This window comes from Dendropsophus ebraccatus, chromosome 2 (genome assembly GCF_027789765.1).
Source record: "Dendropsophus ebraccatus isolate aDenEbr1 chromosome 2, aDenEbr1.pat, whole genome shotgun sequence".
NCBI classification, from domain to species: domain Eukaryota; kingdom Metazoa; phylum Chordata; class Amphibia; order Anura; family Hylidae; genus Dendropsophus; species Dendropsophus ebraccatus.
This window is the reverse complement of record NC_091455.1, coordinates 127,778,484-127,799,093: the sequence shown is the minus strand read 5'-3', so window position 1 is coordinate 127,799,093 and position 20,610 is coordinate 127,778,484. Positions and strand designations below refer to the sequence as shown.

The 20,610-nt window shown below is 45.2% G+C and overlaps 1 protein-coding gene across 1 annotated transcript in view; it reads right to left on the bottom strand.

The window, feature by feature from the left end:
* Positions 1-20,610, bottom strand: part of RECK (reversion inducing cysteine rich protein with kazal motifs) — an 86,550-nt gene that overhangs the window by 40,823 nt on the left and 25,117 nt on the right. Inside the window, exons 5-7 of the mRNA XM_069958281.1 lie at positions 16,309-16,394; positions 15,643-15,690; positions 4,539-4,572 (exon numbers count right to left, since the gene is read on the bottom strand). Of these exons, the coding sequence (XP_069814382.1) occupies positions 4,539-4,572; positions 15,643-15,690; positions 16,309-16,394 (168 nt within the window). The remainder of the gene's footprint in view (positions 1-4,538; positions 4,573-15,642; positions 15,691-16,308; positions 16,395-20,610) is intronic.

Sequence of the window (20,610 nt, the reverse complement as noted above, 5' to 3'; positions counted from 1 at the left end):
TCAGCCAAAAAAGCCTCCTTCTGTACTCAAGAAGCAATCTCCCAGCCTCCCCCCCTGACTTCTTATCTGTGCATTATCAGGCAAACACGTCTTCATTACAGAGAAGACAGTGAAGACGGGCTCTGCTCTCTCCATTGTAAGCCTATGAAGGGGGGAGGGGCTGAGGGAGATGAGGGAGCAGGAAGAGGTGACATGAAGGTCAGCTGTTTGTAGACTCTCTGTGCACCTAAACCGCAGGATTCAGGGGTCAGAAAGGTCAGTGCTTATCTATCAACTTACTGAGAGAAGATTGCAGGGTGTTGTGCTTTGCAGAAATCCTCTGTGCTCAGTCACTCCTAACAGCCCCTCCCCTCTCCATATCCACATAATGGAGACAGAAATCCTGCTTCATTTGATGTGAGGGGGGAGGCTGGGAGATTGCTTTTTCAGTACAGAAGGAAACTTTTTTAGTACATAAAACCTATTACAGAGTTTCTTAAAATCGCTTGTACTGTTGATATTTAATGTTTTCAGAAAAATTACCCTGAAATGACAGTTACGCTTTAAGTATTTAGATTTCTAAAATATGGTAAGAAAATACAATATGGTATATGGTATACAGTACATATTAAATTACTGGCTTTCTAGAAAATAAATAAGAATTCATAAGGTGGAATCGCACTGGGTTTTTTCTTTAAAAAAAAAAAACTAATAAAAACAGCAAAATTGGTGCATGGTTTGTTTGGGGCTGCAGCCAAATGTTAGCTGAGAGGCAATAAGGAAATATGAAATGTAATACCCACATGACGGGTATTCCCTCAGGCACAAATTTTGCACATTTTTTTTTAAGGCTGGAAAAAAAGCCACAAAAAAGGTTCCCACTATGTATTAACATTATCATTTTATTTTATTTAACCTGCAGGCACATTTGGGTGTGCCTGGCATCGAATTAACCATAGAGTTCAATTAAATGTATGGCCGTCAGAACAGCCGTTGTTCACCACAGGCTTCAGTGCAGTGCATTATTTTAAGGCAAGAACGGCTTAATCGCCAACGCTAGCTGTGCTTCTCTTAAAAAATAAACAGTGTGAACATAGCCTAAATGTTTTATTCCCTGTGTTTTTTTTTGTGCAAATCATGATATTCTTTATCATATGATTTCAGGTTTTCTTTTGAAGAAGTGGGGAAAAACACCTGAAAAAACACCAACGTGCATATATACACATGGCGTTTTTATCCCCCCCCCCCCCCCCCCCCCCCCCGATTAAAGTCTATTTCCACAGACACCAAAGCTTTCTGTGGAAAAACTCTGAACGCAGATCCTGCTGCAGTTTCAAAAAACTGCAAACACAGTGAAAAATGGAATAGCAAAAAAGTATCATATGGGTATTTCGGTTAATCTTTCCTCATGGATTCTCAGCTAACATCTCGCTGCACCGTTTTCGACCCAAATTTGGTGTTTTTAGTGGCAACCTTATGCATTTTTTTTCCATGGCATTTCCAAGGAAAATTGCAGCAGGCTGAATGTCTTTTTTTAAGAAATAGAAGTGTTTCCTCCAATAAAGTATTATAGGGGGAAAGAACGCAATTTCTATATGCATATTGGGGCTTTTTTTTCCAATCCCCCCCCCCCAATAGTAAATCTGAAATCACATGATGAAAGAATCCATAACTTGTAATAATAAAAACACAGGGGATAAGACACAAGGAATAAAACCGCCTGTACTAATTTACACTAAAATGAGAAAATGCCCGAAAAAATGCTAAAAGGAAAAACTGCTGGAAGATTTTTGGGGCTTTTTTAGCACAAAAATTAACAATTGTGCCTGAGGGAAGCCTTCCTGAATCTCCAAATGCTCCAGAAACTGGGTCTAATTTAAATATTCACAATTAACCCATTTTAAAGGGGGGCACTGTCTGTGGACGAAAAAAGGTCTAGTTTTTGCAGAAACGTATTCAAGGTACAGCATATGTTTTCTAAATCAGTATACAGTGGTACCTCGGTTGTCAAACTGCTCGGTTCTCAAACTGCTTGGAACTGAAACAGAATTTTCAAGGAAAGTTTGTTTTGGTTCTCAAACTCTTGCTCGGTTCTCACACACTTTTCGGGCCCCAGTCTTGAAGTATCTGAACGTTCTTGCGGTGGGTTGTACCTGGTTACTTTAGCAATGGTGAGGCTTCACATACAGTAAAGTACTTTATACAGTACAGTAGTAGTAGTACAGTCAATGCACCATCTGTTACAGTGCTGGAATGGGGGGGACTCTATACAGTAAAGGATGGGTGAGGAGTGACTACTGTACTATAATTGTTGGTTTTGTTGAATGTTTCTTGTGTATAATGTACTGAACAGTATAGTGCTGTTCTGTTCTGTACTGTAGAGATAACACTGGGCGCTATACAATGTAATATATGGGTACTGTAGGTAATTATTGGTGGGTGCTGGAATCAATTAAACACATTTACATTATTTTCTATGGGAAAACACTGCTTGGCTCTAAAACTGCTCTGTTCTCTGCCTTCCGGAACCAATTAGGTTTGAGAACCGAGGTACCACTGTATTCCCTTGTGCCTCATCCTTTTATTATTTCCCATATAATACAAATGAACAAATGAAATTACAAATGAACTTCACGCTGGTGATGCTGACCACATTGCAGCCTAGACAGCCAGTCTACCTAGACAGCCTAGACAGCCAGTTACCTTCTTATTATGTCAACTAAGAAATGCAACTAAAACACAAATGCCTATGGCTATATTCACACATAGTATTTTGGTCAGTAATTCTTTCAGTCTTTTGGTCAGTATTTGTAGACAAAATCAGGAGTGTAAATGACAGGGCAAAATTATAATGAAAAGATCTGCATAGTTTCTCTGTTTTCAACCCACTCCTGGTTTTGGTTGAAAAAATACTGACCACTGATGGAAATACTATGTATGGACATAGCCCACACTAGCATAATATGGACTTATTATGTAGTGCATACTATTCATCTGAACTGATCAGGTGGCCCAAGCTGACAGCTGTCAGTTCATGTGAATAGTATTCATCAGGATCAGGATAGGTTTTTTGACCTTAAGGGTGCATTCACACTGAGGAAAATAGGCAGATTTTTCAGAGCGAAATCCCCACCGCAGGCTCAGAAATCCGCCTGCCTCACTGTCTCAATGATAAGTATAGGGCGCCTCCACTCTCCACAGCTCTGCGCTGAAAGAATTGACATGTCAATCCATTCAGCGGAGAGGCCCTATACTTAACATTTAGACAGTGAGGCAGGCGGTATTCCGAGCCCAGTCCACAGCAGGGATTTTGAAGCGAAATACGCTCTTAATTTCCGCTTGAAATTCCACCCATAAAATATAAACAGAACAATGTCCCATTCTGTTCAATGGGATTTCCACTCTGTTGCTTACACGACCCAATTTTCAAGCAAAATTTTTTGCCGCGGATCTGCTTTCCACCCAAAGAATTCACATGTCAATTCCCTGGGCAGATTCTGCACACTAAGGAATTCTCACGGATGACTTGTCCATTCTTTGGGAGGACGGCAGAATCTGCCTGACCATAAAATGGAGTCTATCAGACGGGAGGAGAGTGAAGTGGGAGTGCGTGGGGACAAGCGGCGGAATCTAAGGAAAGATATCTGTGAGCATTTCTTAGTGTGCAAGCACCCGAATTCTGCTCCTATTCTGACAGAGCTGAATAGGCAAGGAATTTAAAGTGTCACTGCCGTGAAAATATTTTTTGCAGAAATCAATAGTCCAGGCGATTTTAAGAAACTTTGTAATTGGGTTTATTAGCTGAAAAATGCATTTTTATCATGAAAAAGCAGTTTGAAGCTCTCCCCCCTGTCTTCATTGTTCTCCTATGGAGAGAGCTAAATAAAAGACCAAAACAGGACAACAAAGAGTTAATCTACAAATACCTCACCCTTTATCTCCTCTGACAGTCAGCACTGATCTCTCTGACCTCTGATTACAGCTTTCACCCAGCTCCGTGCCTGTAATCCTCTGTTATCTGCTTTCTGCTGCCGGCTAACTCCCTCCTTCCTCCTCCCCCCTCCCCTCTCCCTAGAACAGACTGAGTACGTCTGATGCAACAAGTCACAATTTCCAGATTTTTTGCAGTGGATGGAAAAGAGGAGGGAGGGGGGACCTGGAAAAAGGCAGATTTGGCTAATAAACCCAATTACAAAGTTTCTTAAAATCGCCTGGACTATTGATTTTTGCAAAAAAAAAAAAAAAAAAAAAAATATATATATATATATATATATACATACACAACAGTGACTCTTTAAAGCAAAAAACGTTTCTCTTTAATTCCTTGCCTATTCCTCAGTGTGCACATACCCTAATATGGATGCAAAAATGTAAAACCTGTTTGAATTATACTAGTGTGAGCCTAACATTCCCAAATGATCACACACACACACAAATAAGGAAGAAAAATAAGGTCCAGCAGCAATTCAGAATGAATTCTGTGAAGATTTTTATTGCATCAATGTAGTATAAGGTTTTAACCCATCAATTTGTCCTTTAGCAAGTGAAGAAGTACTTACTTTCATTTCTATTTACACAGCTAATTAATGCATTCTAAAAAAAAGAAAGACAAAAATGTTAGTGCTGTTTCATTCAGGCTCTGTTCACAAAAGGCATTTTTTTTATATGTTTAACATCAAAAACACCATGTGTGAACACAGACCTAATTGGGATCTATTGTAAAACAAATCTATCACCAAAGAATAATTTTTACTTTTCATCATGGGATACAAAAAAAAAATTACTCACCTGCTGCCAATCACTTGCCTGTGCCATTTTGACAGTGCCAAGTCCCTGCTGCTCAGCTCATTCTGTCTGCTCAGACTCTGGCTTAAATATAGTTTTTGAGCTCACAACTGAACCCAACTGTTGTTTTTTATTAAATACAATTCTTTTCTTGCTATGGTAAATGGATTTTCTCACTAGGACGTGCTATCACTTATTATCGGTTGGGGGAGCCATATCTACTGATCCTCAGAATGAAGAAGTGGCAGCAAAGTCCTTTATTATTAGTGCAGAAAGTAAAAGCTGAAGGAGGAAGTTGATTATCCTATCATATTTAGCTACTGTATCTGTCGGAGGAGATGAGTAGATGACTGGACACCCAGATATCAAAATATCTTTATAAGAAAATGTGTCTGATTAGTCCATAAAAACCAATCACAGCTCATCTTTCATTTTATCAGAGCAATTTGAGAAATGAAAACCTCACACAGCCTGCTGCATCCATAGCGCGCGCACAAACACACACAGCCTGTTGCAGCCATAGCACACACACGCAGCCTGCTTTAGCCATAGCACACATGCATCCTGCTGCAAATATAGCATACACATACACACACATACACAGCCTGCTGCAGCCATAGCACACACAAACAGCCTGCTGCAACCATAGCACATTGACGAAAAACACGATCTTCTCACAGAAAGAGAACACCAAATTGAGGACAGGGTTTACTTCTCAGTAGCGGATTATAATAGGTCCTTTTTGGGCAGTAGCCCAGGGCCCTGAGCTCCTGGAGGGCCCATGGCCAACCAAAAAGACTTATAATTTCAGTGGTGTATTGTCTCCTGGCTAGATTTCTGCCATGATTTGCAAAAAAAATGCTGCTTTTTTACCACAATTTTGTACAAATCAGGGCATCATGACATTATCTATCCTGTACTATGAACACTACACTAGTGCTGCCATAGATACTGTGGGGTGGGGGGCCCAAGCTTGGTCAACAGCCCGGAGCCTATGGTGAAGTTAATCCGCTCCTGTTACTTCTACACTACTTGTGGCTTCTCCTCCTTTTTCTCCTCTACATTAGACAGGATACCTTTATATTATACTGCTGCTTATATACAATCATCCAGCATCCAGGAAGAGAACAGCACAGATCTCCCCCCAAACAATGGGCTCTTCTAGCTCAGAAACAAACTGAAAAATAGTGACTGTGAACTTTTCCCTGACCCCCCTGATCTAATAGGGCCAGTGCTTTATTAATGATACATGGAGGAAGTGCTTCACCCTATGTAACTAAATGTATGTGAGAAAGTGTTTTTCTGGTATTATTAAATAATGGCCTTAGAACATAAAATATATTAATGAGGAACATTTATCAAAAAAACTAGCTCCGACTCAGCCATGGATATAATACTGCTACACACTGTGCCCATTGAATATAATTCCACTACACACCGTACTGCTTAAATATAATACTGCCACACACTGTTTCCTCAGTAATTCGTATTCATATTCATTATTGTATTATACGCTAAACCCTCTTAACTTATTACACTGCCCCCTCAATTAGTTTTAATACACTGTATCCCCTTCAGTTGTAATACACTGTTCCCCCTTAAGCTGTATCGGCTGCGGAATTTTTTTTTTTCTAATTGAATTGCGGGCATCGGCTGTATTTTACACTGCCTTAACAGCTATTGTTTCCGGACGCTGTCCCCCGAAATAATCAACATGTTCTTTCTTTTAACATCCATTCTGAATCCGTTAAAATAATAATGTTGGAACACAGCGGGCGGCATTGCATTGAGTTCAATGCAATGCTGCCGCTGCAGATAGGGACGGACGCTAATTTCATTGCAATCATCTGTCCATTCTTTTCTAAAAACCAAGGTTGTGTGAACATAGCTTAAAGGGAACCAATCTAGCAGAAAATCAATGTAAAGCTAAGGATACGTGCTGGTAGATCACCCAGCACACTTCCCAAATATGCCCCTGTAACCTCTGTGCCCCCCTCAATTAGACAGTATTCTTACTTTGTTCAGGTCACGCGCTGTATGTAAATTTTTGGTAAGTAGTCAAGGTGGGCGTATGTAGTCACGGTCCGGGGGCGTATGTATTCACGGTCCGGGGGGCGTATGTAGTCACGGTCCGGGGCTGTAATCACGCCCAGAGGGGCGTGATTCGGAGGCTTGCGGTCCAGTGACGTCATCCGGCGGCTTGCGTTCCGCGTCGCGGCCGCGCCGACGTCTTCGGGAACCTGCGCATGCGCAGTACGTCAGCGTCGTCTCCCGCCGTACTGCGCATGACAGACATAGCCTCGAACTCACTAAGCGCCGGAGATCGTCGCTGGAGGCTGTGTTTCACCTGCTGGGCTCACCTCAATTCCTCTTTCTGCAGAAATTTGGTATTCCTCATCAGTTCTTTCTTCACTGCCACCAATGATTTACTTTGCAAACTCTCCCTGTCACCAATGATTTTATTTGCAGGTCTTCACTGCCACCAATGATTTTATTTGCAGGTCCCCACTGCCACCAATGATTTTATTTTTTGCAGCTCCCCACTGCCATCAATGATTTTATTTGCAGGTCCCCACTGACACCAACGATTAACCCCCCCACTGCCACCAATGATAATCCCCCCACTGCCACCAATGATAACCCCCTCACTGCCACCAACGATTAACCCCCTCACTGCCACCAATGATTAACCCCCTCACTGCCCCCAATGATTAACCCCCTCACTGCCACCAATGAAAATCCCCCTCAGTGCCACCAACGATTAACCCCCTCACTGCCACCAATGATAACCCCCCCACTGCCACCAATGATTAACCCCCTCATTGCCACCAATGATAATCCCCCTCACTGCCACCATTGATAATCCCCCTCACTGCCACCAATGATAACCCCCTCACTGCCACCAATGAAAATCCCCATACGCCCCCCGGACCGTGACTACATACGCCCCCGGACCGTGACTACATACGCCCACCTTGACTACATACGCCCACCTTGACTACTTACCAAAAATTTACATACAGCGCGTGACCTGAACAAAGTAAGAATACTGTCTAATTGAGGGGGGCACAGAGGTTACAGGGGCATATTTGGGAAGTGTGCTGGGTGATCTACCAGCATGTATCCTTAGCTTTACATTGATTTTCTGCGTGATTGGTTCCCTTTAACCCCTTAAAGGGGTATTCCCCCCAAGAGCTAAAAAAATGAAATGCTCCCAAACCTAGATGGCCTTACTCACCAAGTCCCCCTGAGTATTTTGAGACATCTCCCATCTTTCTAGCTGCTGCCATTCCTGAGTTACAACTTTTTCTAAAACATGGTCTATATCCAAGATAGGAAACTACATTTCCCATCATGCAATGCTTATGCCTGATGATGGTGAAGTAGCAGAGCTGAAACAATGAAGGAGATGATGACAGTGTAGCAGAGCTGAGATGGCTGTGTCGGTGTAGCAAAGCTGAGTTGGAAGTGACGATGTAGCAGAGCTGAGTTGGCGGGGACGCCGGTGTAGCAGAGCTGAGTTGGCGGGGACGCCGGTGTAGCAGAGCTGAGTTGGCGGGGACGCCGGTGTAGCAGAGCTGAGTTGGCGGGGATGCCGGTGTAGCAGAGCTGAGTTGGGGATGCCAGTGTAGCAGAGCTGAGTTGGAGGGGACGCCAGTGTAGCAGAGCTGACTTGGCGGGGACGCCGGGGTAGCAGAGCTGAGTTTGTGGGGACGCCGGTGTAGCAGAGCTGAGTTGGGGATGCCGGTGTAGCAGAGCTGAGTTGGGGATGCAGGTGTAGCAGAGCTGAGTTGGCGGGGACGCCGATGTAGCAGAGCTGAGTTGGCGGGGACGCCGATGTAGCAGAGCTGAGTTGGTGGGAACGCCGGTGTAGCAGAGCTGAGTTGGCGGGGACGCCGGTGTAGCAGAGCTGAGTTGGCGGGGATGCCAGTGTAGCAGAGCTGAGTTGGCGGGGACGCCGGTGTAGCAGAGCTGAGTTGGCGGGGATGCCAGTGTAGCAGAGCTGAGTTGGAGGGGACGCCGGTGTAGCAGGGCTGAGTTGGCGGGGACGTCGGTGTAGCAGAGCTGAGTTGGCGGTGATGCGGGCGATTGCGAGGGGCGGAGCTTGTCGTGGGGGGCGGAGCTAGCTGCGGGCGATTGCGAGGGGCGGAGCTTGTCATGGGGGGCGGAGCTAGTCGCGGGCAATTGCGGGGGCGGAGCTAGTCGTGGGCGATTGCGGGGGCGGAGCTAGTTGCGGGCGATTGCAGGGGGCGGAGCTTGCCGTTGGTGATCGCGGGGGGGGGGGGTGCCGCGGGTGAGTGCGGAGGCTATGCTGCGGGTGAGTGAGGGATGCCACGGGTGATGGGGGGGCGGTTGGTTGTGGGGCGGGGGGCTGTGTGCTGTGGGTGAGTGCTGGACGGTGCGCCGGGGAGGCTCTGGACACAGGGGATGATCTCTGGGCTGGGGGTGACCGGGTGGCTGCTGTTAGAGATGGAGACAGTCACAGCTGCGCTGATCACTGTCTCCCTCTGTAACAGCAGCCACCGCATCAGTGTTCTCAGTCACTTCGCTGTGCTGGGACTGAGGACACGTGATGCCGACACGGAGGGTGGGGGCCAGGAGCAGAGAGCGTGTCGGTGTGGACTGAGGTCTGATGATTCTATGCAATCCATGGAGGTGAATGCAGCTGGTTAACAGCAAAACTGTGCAGAATCCATAATAACTTTATATTGGAAAGATGGAAAGCTACGGGTGGGCAGCGTATTAATGCAAAAATAATTTTGGGGGGAATACCCCTTTAACCCCTTAAGGACAGAGCCAATTTCGATTTTTGCGTTTTAGTTTTTTCCTCCTTGTGCTTAAAAGGCCATAGCACTTGCATTTTTCCAGCTAGAAACCCACATGAGCCCTTATTTTTTGCGTCACTAATTGTACTTTGCAATGACAGGCTGAATTTTTGCATAAAGTACACTGCGAAACCAGAAAAAAATTCAAAGTGTGGTGAAATTGAAAAAAAAAAACGCATTTTGTTTATTTGGGGGAAATGTGTTTTTACGCCATTCGCCCTGGGGTAAAATTGACTTGTTATGCACGTTCCTCAAGTCGTTACGATTAAAACGATATATAACATGTATAACTTATATTGTATCTGATGGCCTGTAAAAAATTCAAACCATTGTCAACAAATATACGTCACTTAAAATCGCTCCATTCCCAGGCTTATAGCGCTTTTATCCTTTGGTCTATGGGGCTGTGTCAGGTGTCATTCTTTGCGCCATGATGTGTTCTTTCTATCGGTACCTTGACTGCGCATATACGACTTGATCGCTTTTTATTACAATTTTTCTGGATTTGATGCGACCAAAAATGCGCAATTTTGCACTTTGGGATTTTTTGGCGCTTACGCCGTTCACCGTACTAGATCAGGAATGTGATTAATTAATAGTTCGGGCGATTACGCACGCGGCGATAGCAAACATGTTTGTTTATTTATTTATTTGTTTACTTTTATTTATAACCTGGGAAAAGGGGGGTGATTCAGACTTTTATTAGGGGAGGGGGCTTTTTATTGACAACAACACTATATTTTTTTTTTTTACACATATACTAGAAGCCCCCCTAGGGGACTTCTAGTATATACACTTTGATCTCTCATTGAGATCTCTGCAGCATAGATATGCTGCAGAAATCCATGAGATCGGCACTCGTTTGCTTTCGGCTGCTGCAGCCGGAAGTAAACGAGTGCCGAGCCGGGGACGGCGCCATCTTGGAGCGGTCCCCGGCCAGCTTCAGAAACGGAGATCGCTCCTCCGGGATAACATCCCGGAGGAGCGATCTCCGCCACTAGACACCAGGGAGACGCTGGATCCGGTAATCGGATGCAGCTGTCATGTTTGACAGCTGCATCTGATTACTGTATTAGCGGGCACGGCGATCGGACCGTGCCCGCTTATACCTACGGTCCCGGGCTACAAGCAGCACCTGGGACCGCCGCGGGTCAGGCCTTACCGGCAACAGGGCGTACCTATACGCCCTTTGTCGTTAAGGGGTTAAGGACCGGGCCTGAAATGGCCTTAAGGACCGAGACAAATTTTATGAATATGACCTGTGTCACTTAATTCATTAATAACTTTTACCAATCCGGCTGATTCTGAGACTTTTCTCGTGACATATTGTACTTTACATTTCTGGTAAATTGAAGTAGATACTTATAACGAATCTTTATGAAAAAAAAACAAAATAACGTGAAAAATTTTAAAAAAATGCATTTTTCCAACTTTGAAACTTTTCTGCTTCTACTTTATGTTGGCGGCAATTGTTAAACTTTCTTTTATTTTTTTAGACAATAGAAAGCTTAAAACATTAGCAATTTTCCAAATTTTCAGTAAAATTTCAAAATCTGATTTTTTTAGGGACCTGTTCAGGTTTAGGCTATGTTCACACTATGTAAGAGACGGCCGGTCTCTGCAAAGATCATCCCGTCCGACACTGCAAAATCCTGGCCAATGGCAACAACGGCCATACTTTATGTAGTGTGAATATAGCCTAAAAGTGTATTTGAGGGGACTGTATGTTAGAAAGCCCCACAAAGCACCCCATTTCAGAAACTGCACCCCCCACACTCTGCAAAAGCACATCCAGAAAGTTTTTTTAACCCTTTAGGTAAGTCACAGAAATAAAAGCTAAGTGTGTAAGAAATTAGAAAATTTAAATTTTCTGTGCAGAGATTTTATTGTAATCCAATATCTTTCATAATTATAAACCTATTACCAGAGAAATGCACCACAATATTGATTGCCCCGTTTCTGCAGTTTATAAAAATACCCCATATGTGGCCCTATTGCGCTATTTGACGCAACCACAAGCCTCAGATATAAAGGAGCGCCTAGTGAATTTCAATAGCTCCGTTATTTTTGTTCATTTTTGACTGTACCACTTCAGGTTGGCAGAGGCTCTGGGGTACCAAAACATAAAAAACACCCCTAAAGGGACATCATTTAGAAAACTACACCCCTCAAGGAATGTAACAAGGGGTGCGGTGAGCATCTGGACCCCACAGGTGCTTCACAGATTTTAAGAACAATGTGGCGTGAAAAAGGAAAAATAAAATTTTTTTACACTAAAACGTTGTTCTAGCCTTCAATTTTTCATTTTTACAAGGGGATAAAAGAAAAAAAAACACCAAACGTGTGTCGCAGTTTCTCCCGAGTACGTAAATACCCCACATGTGGACATTAAGTGCCAAGCGGGCGCAGGACGAGCCTCCAAAGGGAAAGAGCGCCAATTGGCCTTTGGAATCTGAATTTCACTGGAATTTCAAGGGCCATGTCGCATTTACAGAGCCCTCGTGCTGCCAAAGCACTGGAAACCCCCCACAAGTGAACCCATTCTGGAAACTAAACCCCTCAAGGAATGTAACAAGGGGTGCAGTAAGCAAATAGACCCCACTGGTGATGGGCAAAAATGTGGAACAATCTGACGTGAAAGGGAAAATTGTCATTTTTTCACTTTCACAGCACAAATGTGCCCGTCATCAAGAGGTCAATATCCTCACTGCACCCCTTGTTAGATTCCTTAAGGGGTGTATTTTCCATAATGGGGTCACTTGCTGGCGTTTTTTACTGTCTTGGCAGCACGAGGGCTCTGTAAATGTGACATGGCGTTCATCATCCATTTTGGCCAAATTCAGCCTCCAAAAGCTAAATGGCGCTCCTTCCCTTTGGAGGCTTACCCTGCACCCACATGGTGCTTTATGTCCACATGTGGGGTATTTACGGACGGGGAAATTGCGCTACACATTTTGTGTTGTTTTTTTTATCTTTTAACCCCTTGTGAAAATGAAAAAATCAAGACAAGATCAATGATTTAGTGTAAAAATTAAAAAAAATTTACACTAAATGTTGGTCTATCCTTGATTTTTTTTCTATTTCCACAAGGGGTTACAAAAGAAAATCACCACAAAACGTGTAGGGTAATTTCCCCTGAGTACGAAAATACCCTACATGTGGACATAGTGTGCCATATGGGCACAGGGCAAGCCAACAAAAGGACAGAGCGCCATTTAGAGTCTGGAATGGAGGATGGAGGCCATGTCGCAATTACAAAGCTCCTGTGCTGCCAGGACAGTAGAAACCCCCCACAAGTGACTTCATTATGAAAACTACACCCCATAAGGAATCTAACAAGGTGTGCAGAGAGCATATGGACCCCACTCGTGACGGGCACATATGTAGAACATATGGTGTGAAAATAAAAAATACAATTTTTTTTCCATTTTCACAGCACAAATGTGGCCGTCACCAGGGGTCCATATCCCCGCTGCCCCCCTTGTTAAATTCCTTATGAGGTGTAGTTTTCAGAATGGGGTCACTTGTGGGGGTTTCTACTGTCCTGGCAGCAGAGAGGATTTGTAATTGCATCATGGCAAGCTTGTAATGGGAATGGTGGCCATTTAGTTGGGGAAAGGGACAATTATTAATTTATTTGTGGGTATTATGCCAATTTTTAGTTTATAAGGTTGAAAAGGACATCAAATTCAACCTGTGTTGATCCAGAGGAAGGAAAAAAATCCTTGTGAGGCACACGACAGTAGCCTCATCACTGGCAAAAAGTTTACTTCCCATCTCCAAAATCAGAATAATCCCTGGATCAACGTGACCCCTGAAACAGGAATAAGGGACAGAATTTAGAAAATGTATAACTCCAATGACGTGTGGTACGCCTTGAAGCGATCCAGTATGCAGAGGCCGGGGTGATCAGGACAGGTGTCACAGTGGAAAAAGGTGTCCTTCCTGATCCCCCTGTTACGCCACACTCTGCACTTCTTCTGGGGTCTCCAATTTTCCAGTGTGCGGGACGTCACCTGGAAAATATTGTCCCTGTACAATACGGGGTCCTTCATATCTAGAAGGGCTGGGTCCGCTCCATGTTTGCTAAATATTAGGGCTTTATTACTGCTTCTGATATTTTCAAAACGTGCCGCAAGCTACAGTAGCTCGGGCAGTGAGGGACCGGAAGAGGGGGTGCTGGTATAAAAGTTATCCCCGTACAGGTGGTAACCTTTATCCAGCAGTGGGAAGATCAGTTCCCAAACAATCTTCCCACTAACTCTAGGGGCTAGATTCGGGTGTCCCTTCCTTCATACACTCTAAGGGTACGTGCACACTGCGGAATGGTGACGAATAACACTTTGTGCATTTGGCAGCTGGCACCCGCCGGCGGACTGATGCAGGCGCGCGTTTCCACCCGTGTCATAGACTCAATTCTATGCACGGACGGATTCCGCCCTCTGTCCAAAGAACGAGCAATTAGGGAAACCGCGGGCGTAAATGTACGCCCATTTGCATTAAGATACGGGCTTCTGAGTTGTACATTTACGCCGGCGGTCGTTAAGGGGTTAAATAGATAAAAAGATAATGTGTTGTGCCCCCTTAAAGAGATAGCCTAGGCCAAACTATACCCCGGTGTGTAAAATAGCCTAGGCCAAACTATACCTCAGGGTGTAAAATAGCCTAGGCCAGATCATAGCCCTGAAAGCAATAACGTTATCACTTTACTGATTTTCTCAGACTGTCTCTAATTTGTTCAAAACTCTCCCATGTCTGCAGGGCATTCAAGGTCATCTGATCAGTGTAGGACACGTCATGTGCTAATCAGTGTAGGACACGTCGTGTGCTGATCAGTGTAGGACACGTCGTGTGGTGATCAGTGTAGGACACGTCATGTGCTGATCAGTGTAGGACACGTCATGTGCTGATCAGTGTAGGACACGTCGTGTGGTGATCAGTGTAGGACACGTCATGTGCTGATCAGTGTAGGACACATCATGTGCTGATCAGTGTAGGACACGTCATGTGCTGATCAGTGTAGGACACGTCTTGTGCTGATCAGTGTAGGACACGTCATGTGCTGATCAGTGTAGGACGCGTCGTGTGCTGATCAGTGTAGGACACGTCATGTGCTGATCAGTGTAGGACACGTCGTGTGGTGATCAGTGTAGGACACGTCATGTGCTGATCAGTGTAGGACACATCATGTGCTGATCAGTGTAGGACACGTCATGTGCTGATCAGTGTAGGACACGTCTTGTGCTGATCAGTGTAGGACACGTCATGTGCTGATCAGTGTAGGACGCGTCGTGTGCTGATCAGTGTAGGACACGTCGTGTGCTGATCAGTGTAGGACACGTCATGTGCTGATCTGTGTAGGACACGTCATGTGCTGATCCGTGTAGGACACGTCATGTGCTGATCCGTGTAGGACACGTCATGTGCTGATCCGTGTAGGACACGTCATGTGCTGATCCGTGTAGGACACGTCATGTGCTGATCAGTGTAGGACACGTCATGTGCTGATCAGTGTAGGACATGTCATGTGCTGATCAGTGTAGGACACGTCATGTGCTGATCAGTGTAGGACACGTCGTGTGGTGATCAGTGTAGGACACGTCTTGTGCTGATCAGTGTAGGACGCGTCGTGTGCTGATCAGTGTAGGACACGTCGTGTGCTGATCAGTGTAGGACACGTCATGTGCTGATCAGTGTAGGACACGTCATGTGCTGATCCGTGTAGGACACGTCATGTGCTGATCAGTGTAGGACACATCATGTGCTGATCAGTGTAGGACATGTCATGTGCTGCCAGTGTTATTTTTAAATAATGGCTGTTATTTGCCATTAAATCGTGGCCATCCACTAAATTTCATCAGTGTGTGAACATAGCCTTTCTATGTTTTCAATTCACTCGTGGTTTTGGTTGGAAAATACTGACCAAAATACTGTGTGTGAACATAGCCTAAATGTGCATATATCCCTTCAATAACTGTCAGCGGAATAATTGTTTGGACAAAAGTTCTTAGTCTTCAGTAAATATCAACTTAAAAAAATAACCCTTTCTTACCTCATATTCTTTCCTGCAGTGTTTTAGAATATCATTTGTGGTAGATGCCTAAATAAGAATGACAAAATTAACAATTACATTGATCAGTATAATAATTTACAGACTATGCATAATTAATTATTATATGTATATTATGCATATGTTACTAAGGCTACATTCACACGTTCAGTAGTTTTCAGGACTGCATATGGTGACTGCAATCGTCTGCCAGCTTCATCCGCAATCTGCAAAGGATTTATCTGCATGCATCCCTAGTGCATTTGTAATCTGTATTTTGTTTTTTTGTTTCTTTCTTTTGCGGATCAGCAAAACAGGGGAATGTAATAGTTAACTAAGTGGCAATGGTTTTACATGATTACTCATCCATATTTTGTACGAATTTGCAGACATAAACATTTTGATCATAAAAATTACGGGTCCACGAAAATTGCGGATGCTCCCATAGACTTTTATGGGACAATCTGTGCCACAATTACAGTCCGTTCTAAAGCCTGGCAGTAATTTCTGCAGATTCAGGCCAATCCATTTGATACAAAGCATCCATTTGGTAGAAATTATGGGACTAAGTTGGATGGAAAGCCTCTGATTTTCATACACATAAACAGACAGAATAACCTTGTTTCTTCTTTGGTATGAATAAGAAAGGGCATATAGGAGCTATCTGACCTGTTTGCAGGTACGTCGGCATTCTGCTGCAATTGCTAGTTCACAGCAACCAAGACCAACCCAACCATCTGATTTCTTAGAGGCACCTTTTAATGATGAAATTAGAAATGTGTACAGGTGAACATACAATACAACATTCAATATATTAGCTGTTCATTTAAAATAGATATTAGTATAATATAGTATATTAGTATAATATAATATCAGTTTATAATATCAAATTGTTGTTATTAGTATAATATCAACAATTTACACATAGGTATATAAAGATATTTAATGCCTATTTAAGTGTGATACGTGATTATATTGTTACAAAAAACGCAACAGTGGCTGCGGCTGGGCAGCGCACTGATTAGCTGAGTGGGACATCCAGACGCCGGGAGCCCCAAAATTAAGCCAGAGCGTGGAGCAGATAATGTATGCTCCGGCTGGCGGGGGGGTTAAGGGGGCTGTTATCTACATACTTGCAGCGGGATGTCAATCCCTCTGCGAGTATGTAATCTGATTGAAAATGACAGGCAAGGGATCCGCAGCGGATTTCGCAGCATGAAATCTGCTGTGGATCCGGTGTGTGTGTTCCTACCCTAAGGCTGGGTTCACACGCTATTCGACACTGGCTGTTCGGTGACCCGGCTGGGTCACAGAGCGGTCGGTGTCAGTGAAGTTCATTTGTGCCGAATTGGGATGCAGGCGCATCCCAATTCACCATAGCACACAATCGAAAGTGCAGCCGCAAAAAACTGACGTGTCAGTTTTTCGTGCGCCCACTAGGAGTCCCAGCCGGATTGTATACTATTTGTATACACTCTGGCTGGGATTCCATTGACTGCAGTGCAACATAAATGTTCTATTAATCATGGCCGTTGTTGCAAATCTGCAACAACAGCTGTTATTAATAGAAAATTTACGTTGTGTGAACTTAGGGTAGGGTAGATACCTTTAAGCTCCAGTCCATAAATTTCAGTAAACTTTTACATTTAGTGGAATACATTAAAGGGAGTCTCTCCGCACCTGGGTCCGACCTAAGGTGAACAGTGTGCTGTAGTTGGCAGTCCCCTAGTAAGCATGGTACCTTTTGGTAATTTGTTCATGGAGTGGATTATCTCAGGTCTGCTACTGTAATAAAGAGTCAAAGAGGAGTTTGGGCTCAGGGTTTGTGCCTCACTCTGGCACACCTAACCACTCTTTCCCCCCTCCCTCTATTTTATGAATAATCAACGCTGCCTGGCCTCCTGGTCACTCAGCTGTCAGTTAGTATCTGCCAACGGAGGACTGATCTGCAATTAGATATGGCTGAAACTCCTAGCCTTTGTAGGAGCTGTGGTCTAGGGTAAATCACCTGTAAAGAAATCAGCACCAGTTTGTTTTCTTTGGTTCAGATCTCCAGATGGAAATGAAATATATCTATTTATTTTTCTTTTTTCTCATTTTTGTAAAGTTTAAAGAATTCCTAATCAGGTCAAATTTTGTTTAGTTTTTATTCAATACAATGATGAAAAAAATAAATAACTATATTTCATTTCCATTAGGGGATTCGAACCAAAGAAAACAAACTGGTGCTGGTGTCTAGACAGGTGAGTTACCCCCTAGACCACAGCTCCTACACAGGCTAGGAAGTTCAACTATGTCTGATTGCAGATCAGTCCTCTGTTGGTAGATACTGACTGACAGCATGAGTGAGCAGGAGGCTGGGCAGCATTGATTATTCATGAAGAAGAGGGAGGAGGAAGGAGTAGTGAGGAGTGTTAGAGTGAGCCACAACTCCTCTTTGACATTTCATTACAGGAGACATGAGATTGTGCATAATCCACTGCACGGACAAATTACCAAAAGGTAACTCGCTTACTAGGGGATTGCCAACTACAGTACACTGTCAGCACCTCAGGTAAGGCCTGGGTGCTGATAGATTACCTTTTAGTAAGGATGTCAAAGAGGAAAGAACAACCTCTCCCTCTCCTCTACCATTTTTCCCTCCTTCAAACATTCCGTAATAACCCCACAATTTAAACAAACATCTCTTGACCCATCTTGTGCGTCTAACTATCGACCTGTCTCTAATCTCCCTTTCATCTCTAAACTCCTGGAAAGTCTGGTCTATTCTTGCATAGGTCCTCTCTATGCTCCTCTCTCTTGACCTCAAAGACTGTTTTCTCCTGGTTTTCTTTCTATCTCTCTGACTGCTCCGTTAGTGTATACTTCTCTAGCTCTACTTCTTCTCCTTTAACTCTTACTGTTGGGATTCCCAAGGGATCAGTCCTGGGTCCCCACCTCTTTTCCCTCTATACAGCCCCCATCAGACAGATCATCAACAGGTTTAATCTTCAAAAACATCTCTATGCTGAAGTAACCCATCTATACACCTGTTGCTGTGACATCACTCCTGCATTCTTACAAAACACCAAGAACTGTCCATCCACTCTCTCTAATATTATGACCTCTCTATTACTCAAACTCAATCTTTCTAAAACAAAACTTCTTGTATTCTAACCAACCTACACCTGATATCTCACAGTCTGTTGTACTAGCATAACCCCAGTGCATCAAGCTGTATGTCTTGGGGTTATGCTAGACTCTGATCTATCTTATACTCCCTATACTCAAGCTCTTACATGCTCCTGTCGCCTACACCTCAAAAACATCTTCAGAATCTGCCCAGGGCCGTTTCTAGGACCCCCCACTCACTAAATCACCCGGCCTCCTGCGCCGCTTCAATCGCCGCCCGCCGCTATTGTGCGCCCCCCGGGGGGGGGGGGGGGGGTGGATCTGGTGTGGGGGGTTGATGGGTCCGCTGAGGTGAGCTTCCGGCACAGACAGCCTCTGTCAGACAAGCCGGAAGCTCACAGCTGCAGCCCCGAATCTCTCTCCTGCTCGATTACGTAATTTGTGCCGGGACCGCGGGGCTGCAGCTGTGAGCTTCCGGCTTGTCTGACAGAGGCTGTCTATGCCGAAAGCTCACCCCGGCCTTGTAACGCCATCAGAGGGGCGACCCCGGCTGCTCCACCTGCCCAGTCTGCCCCCCGCTCCCCCTGTCCCCAGACTGTCCCCTCCTGCTCCCTCTACTCCCACTGCCACATTAGCTGCACCCCCTGCTGTCACCCCAGGTGCCCCCAGCTTCCCCCCTGCCACCCCAGCTGCCTGTCACCCCAGCTGCCCCCATCTTCTCCCTGCCACCCCAGCTGTCTGTCACCCTAGCTGCCCCATCTTCCCCCCTGCCACCCCAGCTGCCTGTCACCCCAGCTGCCCCCATCTTCCCCCTGCCACCCCAGCTTCCTGTCACCCCAGCTGCCCCCATCTTCCCCCCTGCCACCCCAGCTGCCCCCATCTTCCCCCCTGCCACCCCAGCTGCCCCCACTGCCTATCACCCCAGCTGCCCCCATCTTCCCCCCTGCCACCCCAGCTGCCCCCACTGCCAACTTAGCTTCTCCCCCTGCCCATCTGCTCCCCGTGCCGCTCCCTCTCCCCTTCCTGCCCTCTGGCAGCTGTCCGCTTGCCCCAGTCACCCCAGCTGTCCCCTGGCCCCAGTCACCCCAGCTGTCCCCTTGCCCCAGTCACACCCCAGCTGTCCCCTTGCCCTAGTCACCACAGCTGTCCCCTTGCCCCAATCACCCCAGCTGTCCCCTTGCCCCAGTCACCCCAGCTTTCCCCGGCCCCAGTCACCCCAGCTGCGCCCCTGTCCCCAGTCACCCCAGCTCCTCCCCTGTCCTCTGTCACCCCAGCTGCCCCTCTGCAGATGAGTTGTGGTCAGTGCAGGGAAGTGACCACAGAACAGCACTAATAGGGGATAGAACAAAAACATCTACCCCTATCCCCTATTAGTGATGTTCTGGGGTCACTTCCCTACACTGAGCCCCCACAGATCTATGTATTTTTATATGCCACAAAACGTTCCAGTGTATAGGACCAAACTACAACAGCTGCAGGCACTACAACTCCCAGCATTTACTGATAGTCTGCAGCCCTCAGGATATGCTGGGAGTTGTAGTACAGTAGCTGCCGCTGTAGACAGATGTATTGCTGGACCTTCAGGGCTGATGGTTGTCACCCACAGATTGCAGCCACCAGGAGCCTCTGCACACAGTGATTTGTTAAAGGGTTGTCCACTTAGAAACTACAACTCCCAGCATACCCTAAGAGCTTTCTAAATAAATACACATCTTTTTCTATGGAGTATGCCCCCATTTCACTACATATTCCAGGCATACCTAGCACAGGTAGGGTAACACACATCCGTTTCTATGGTATATACGGTCAGTCCGCTGAACCCTACAGAAAAATCCTGTTCATTCTGTAGGGCTGCAACAC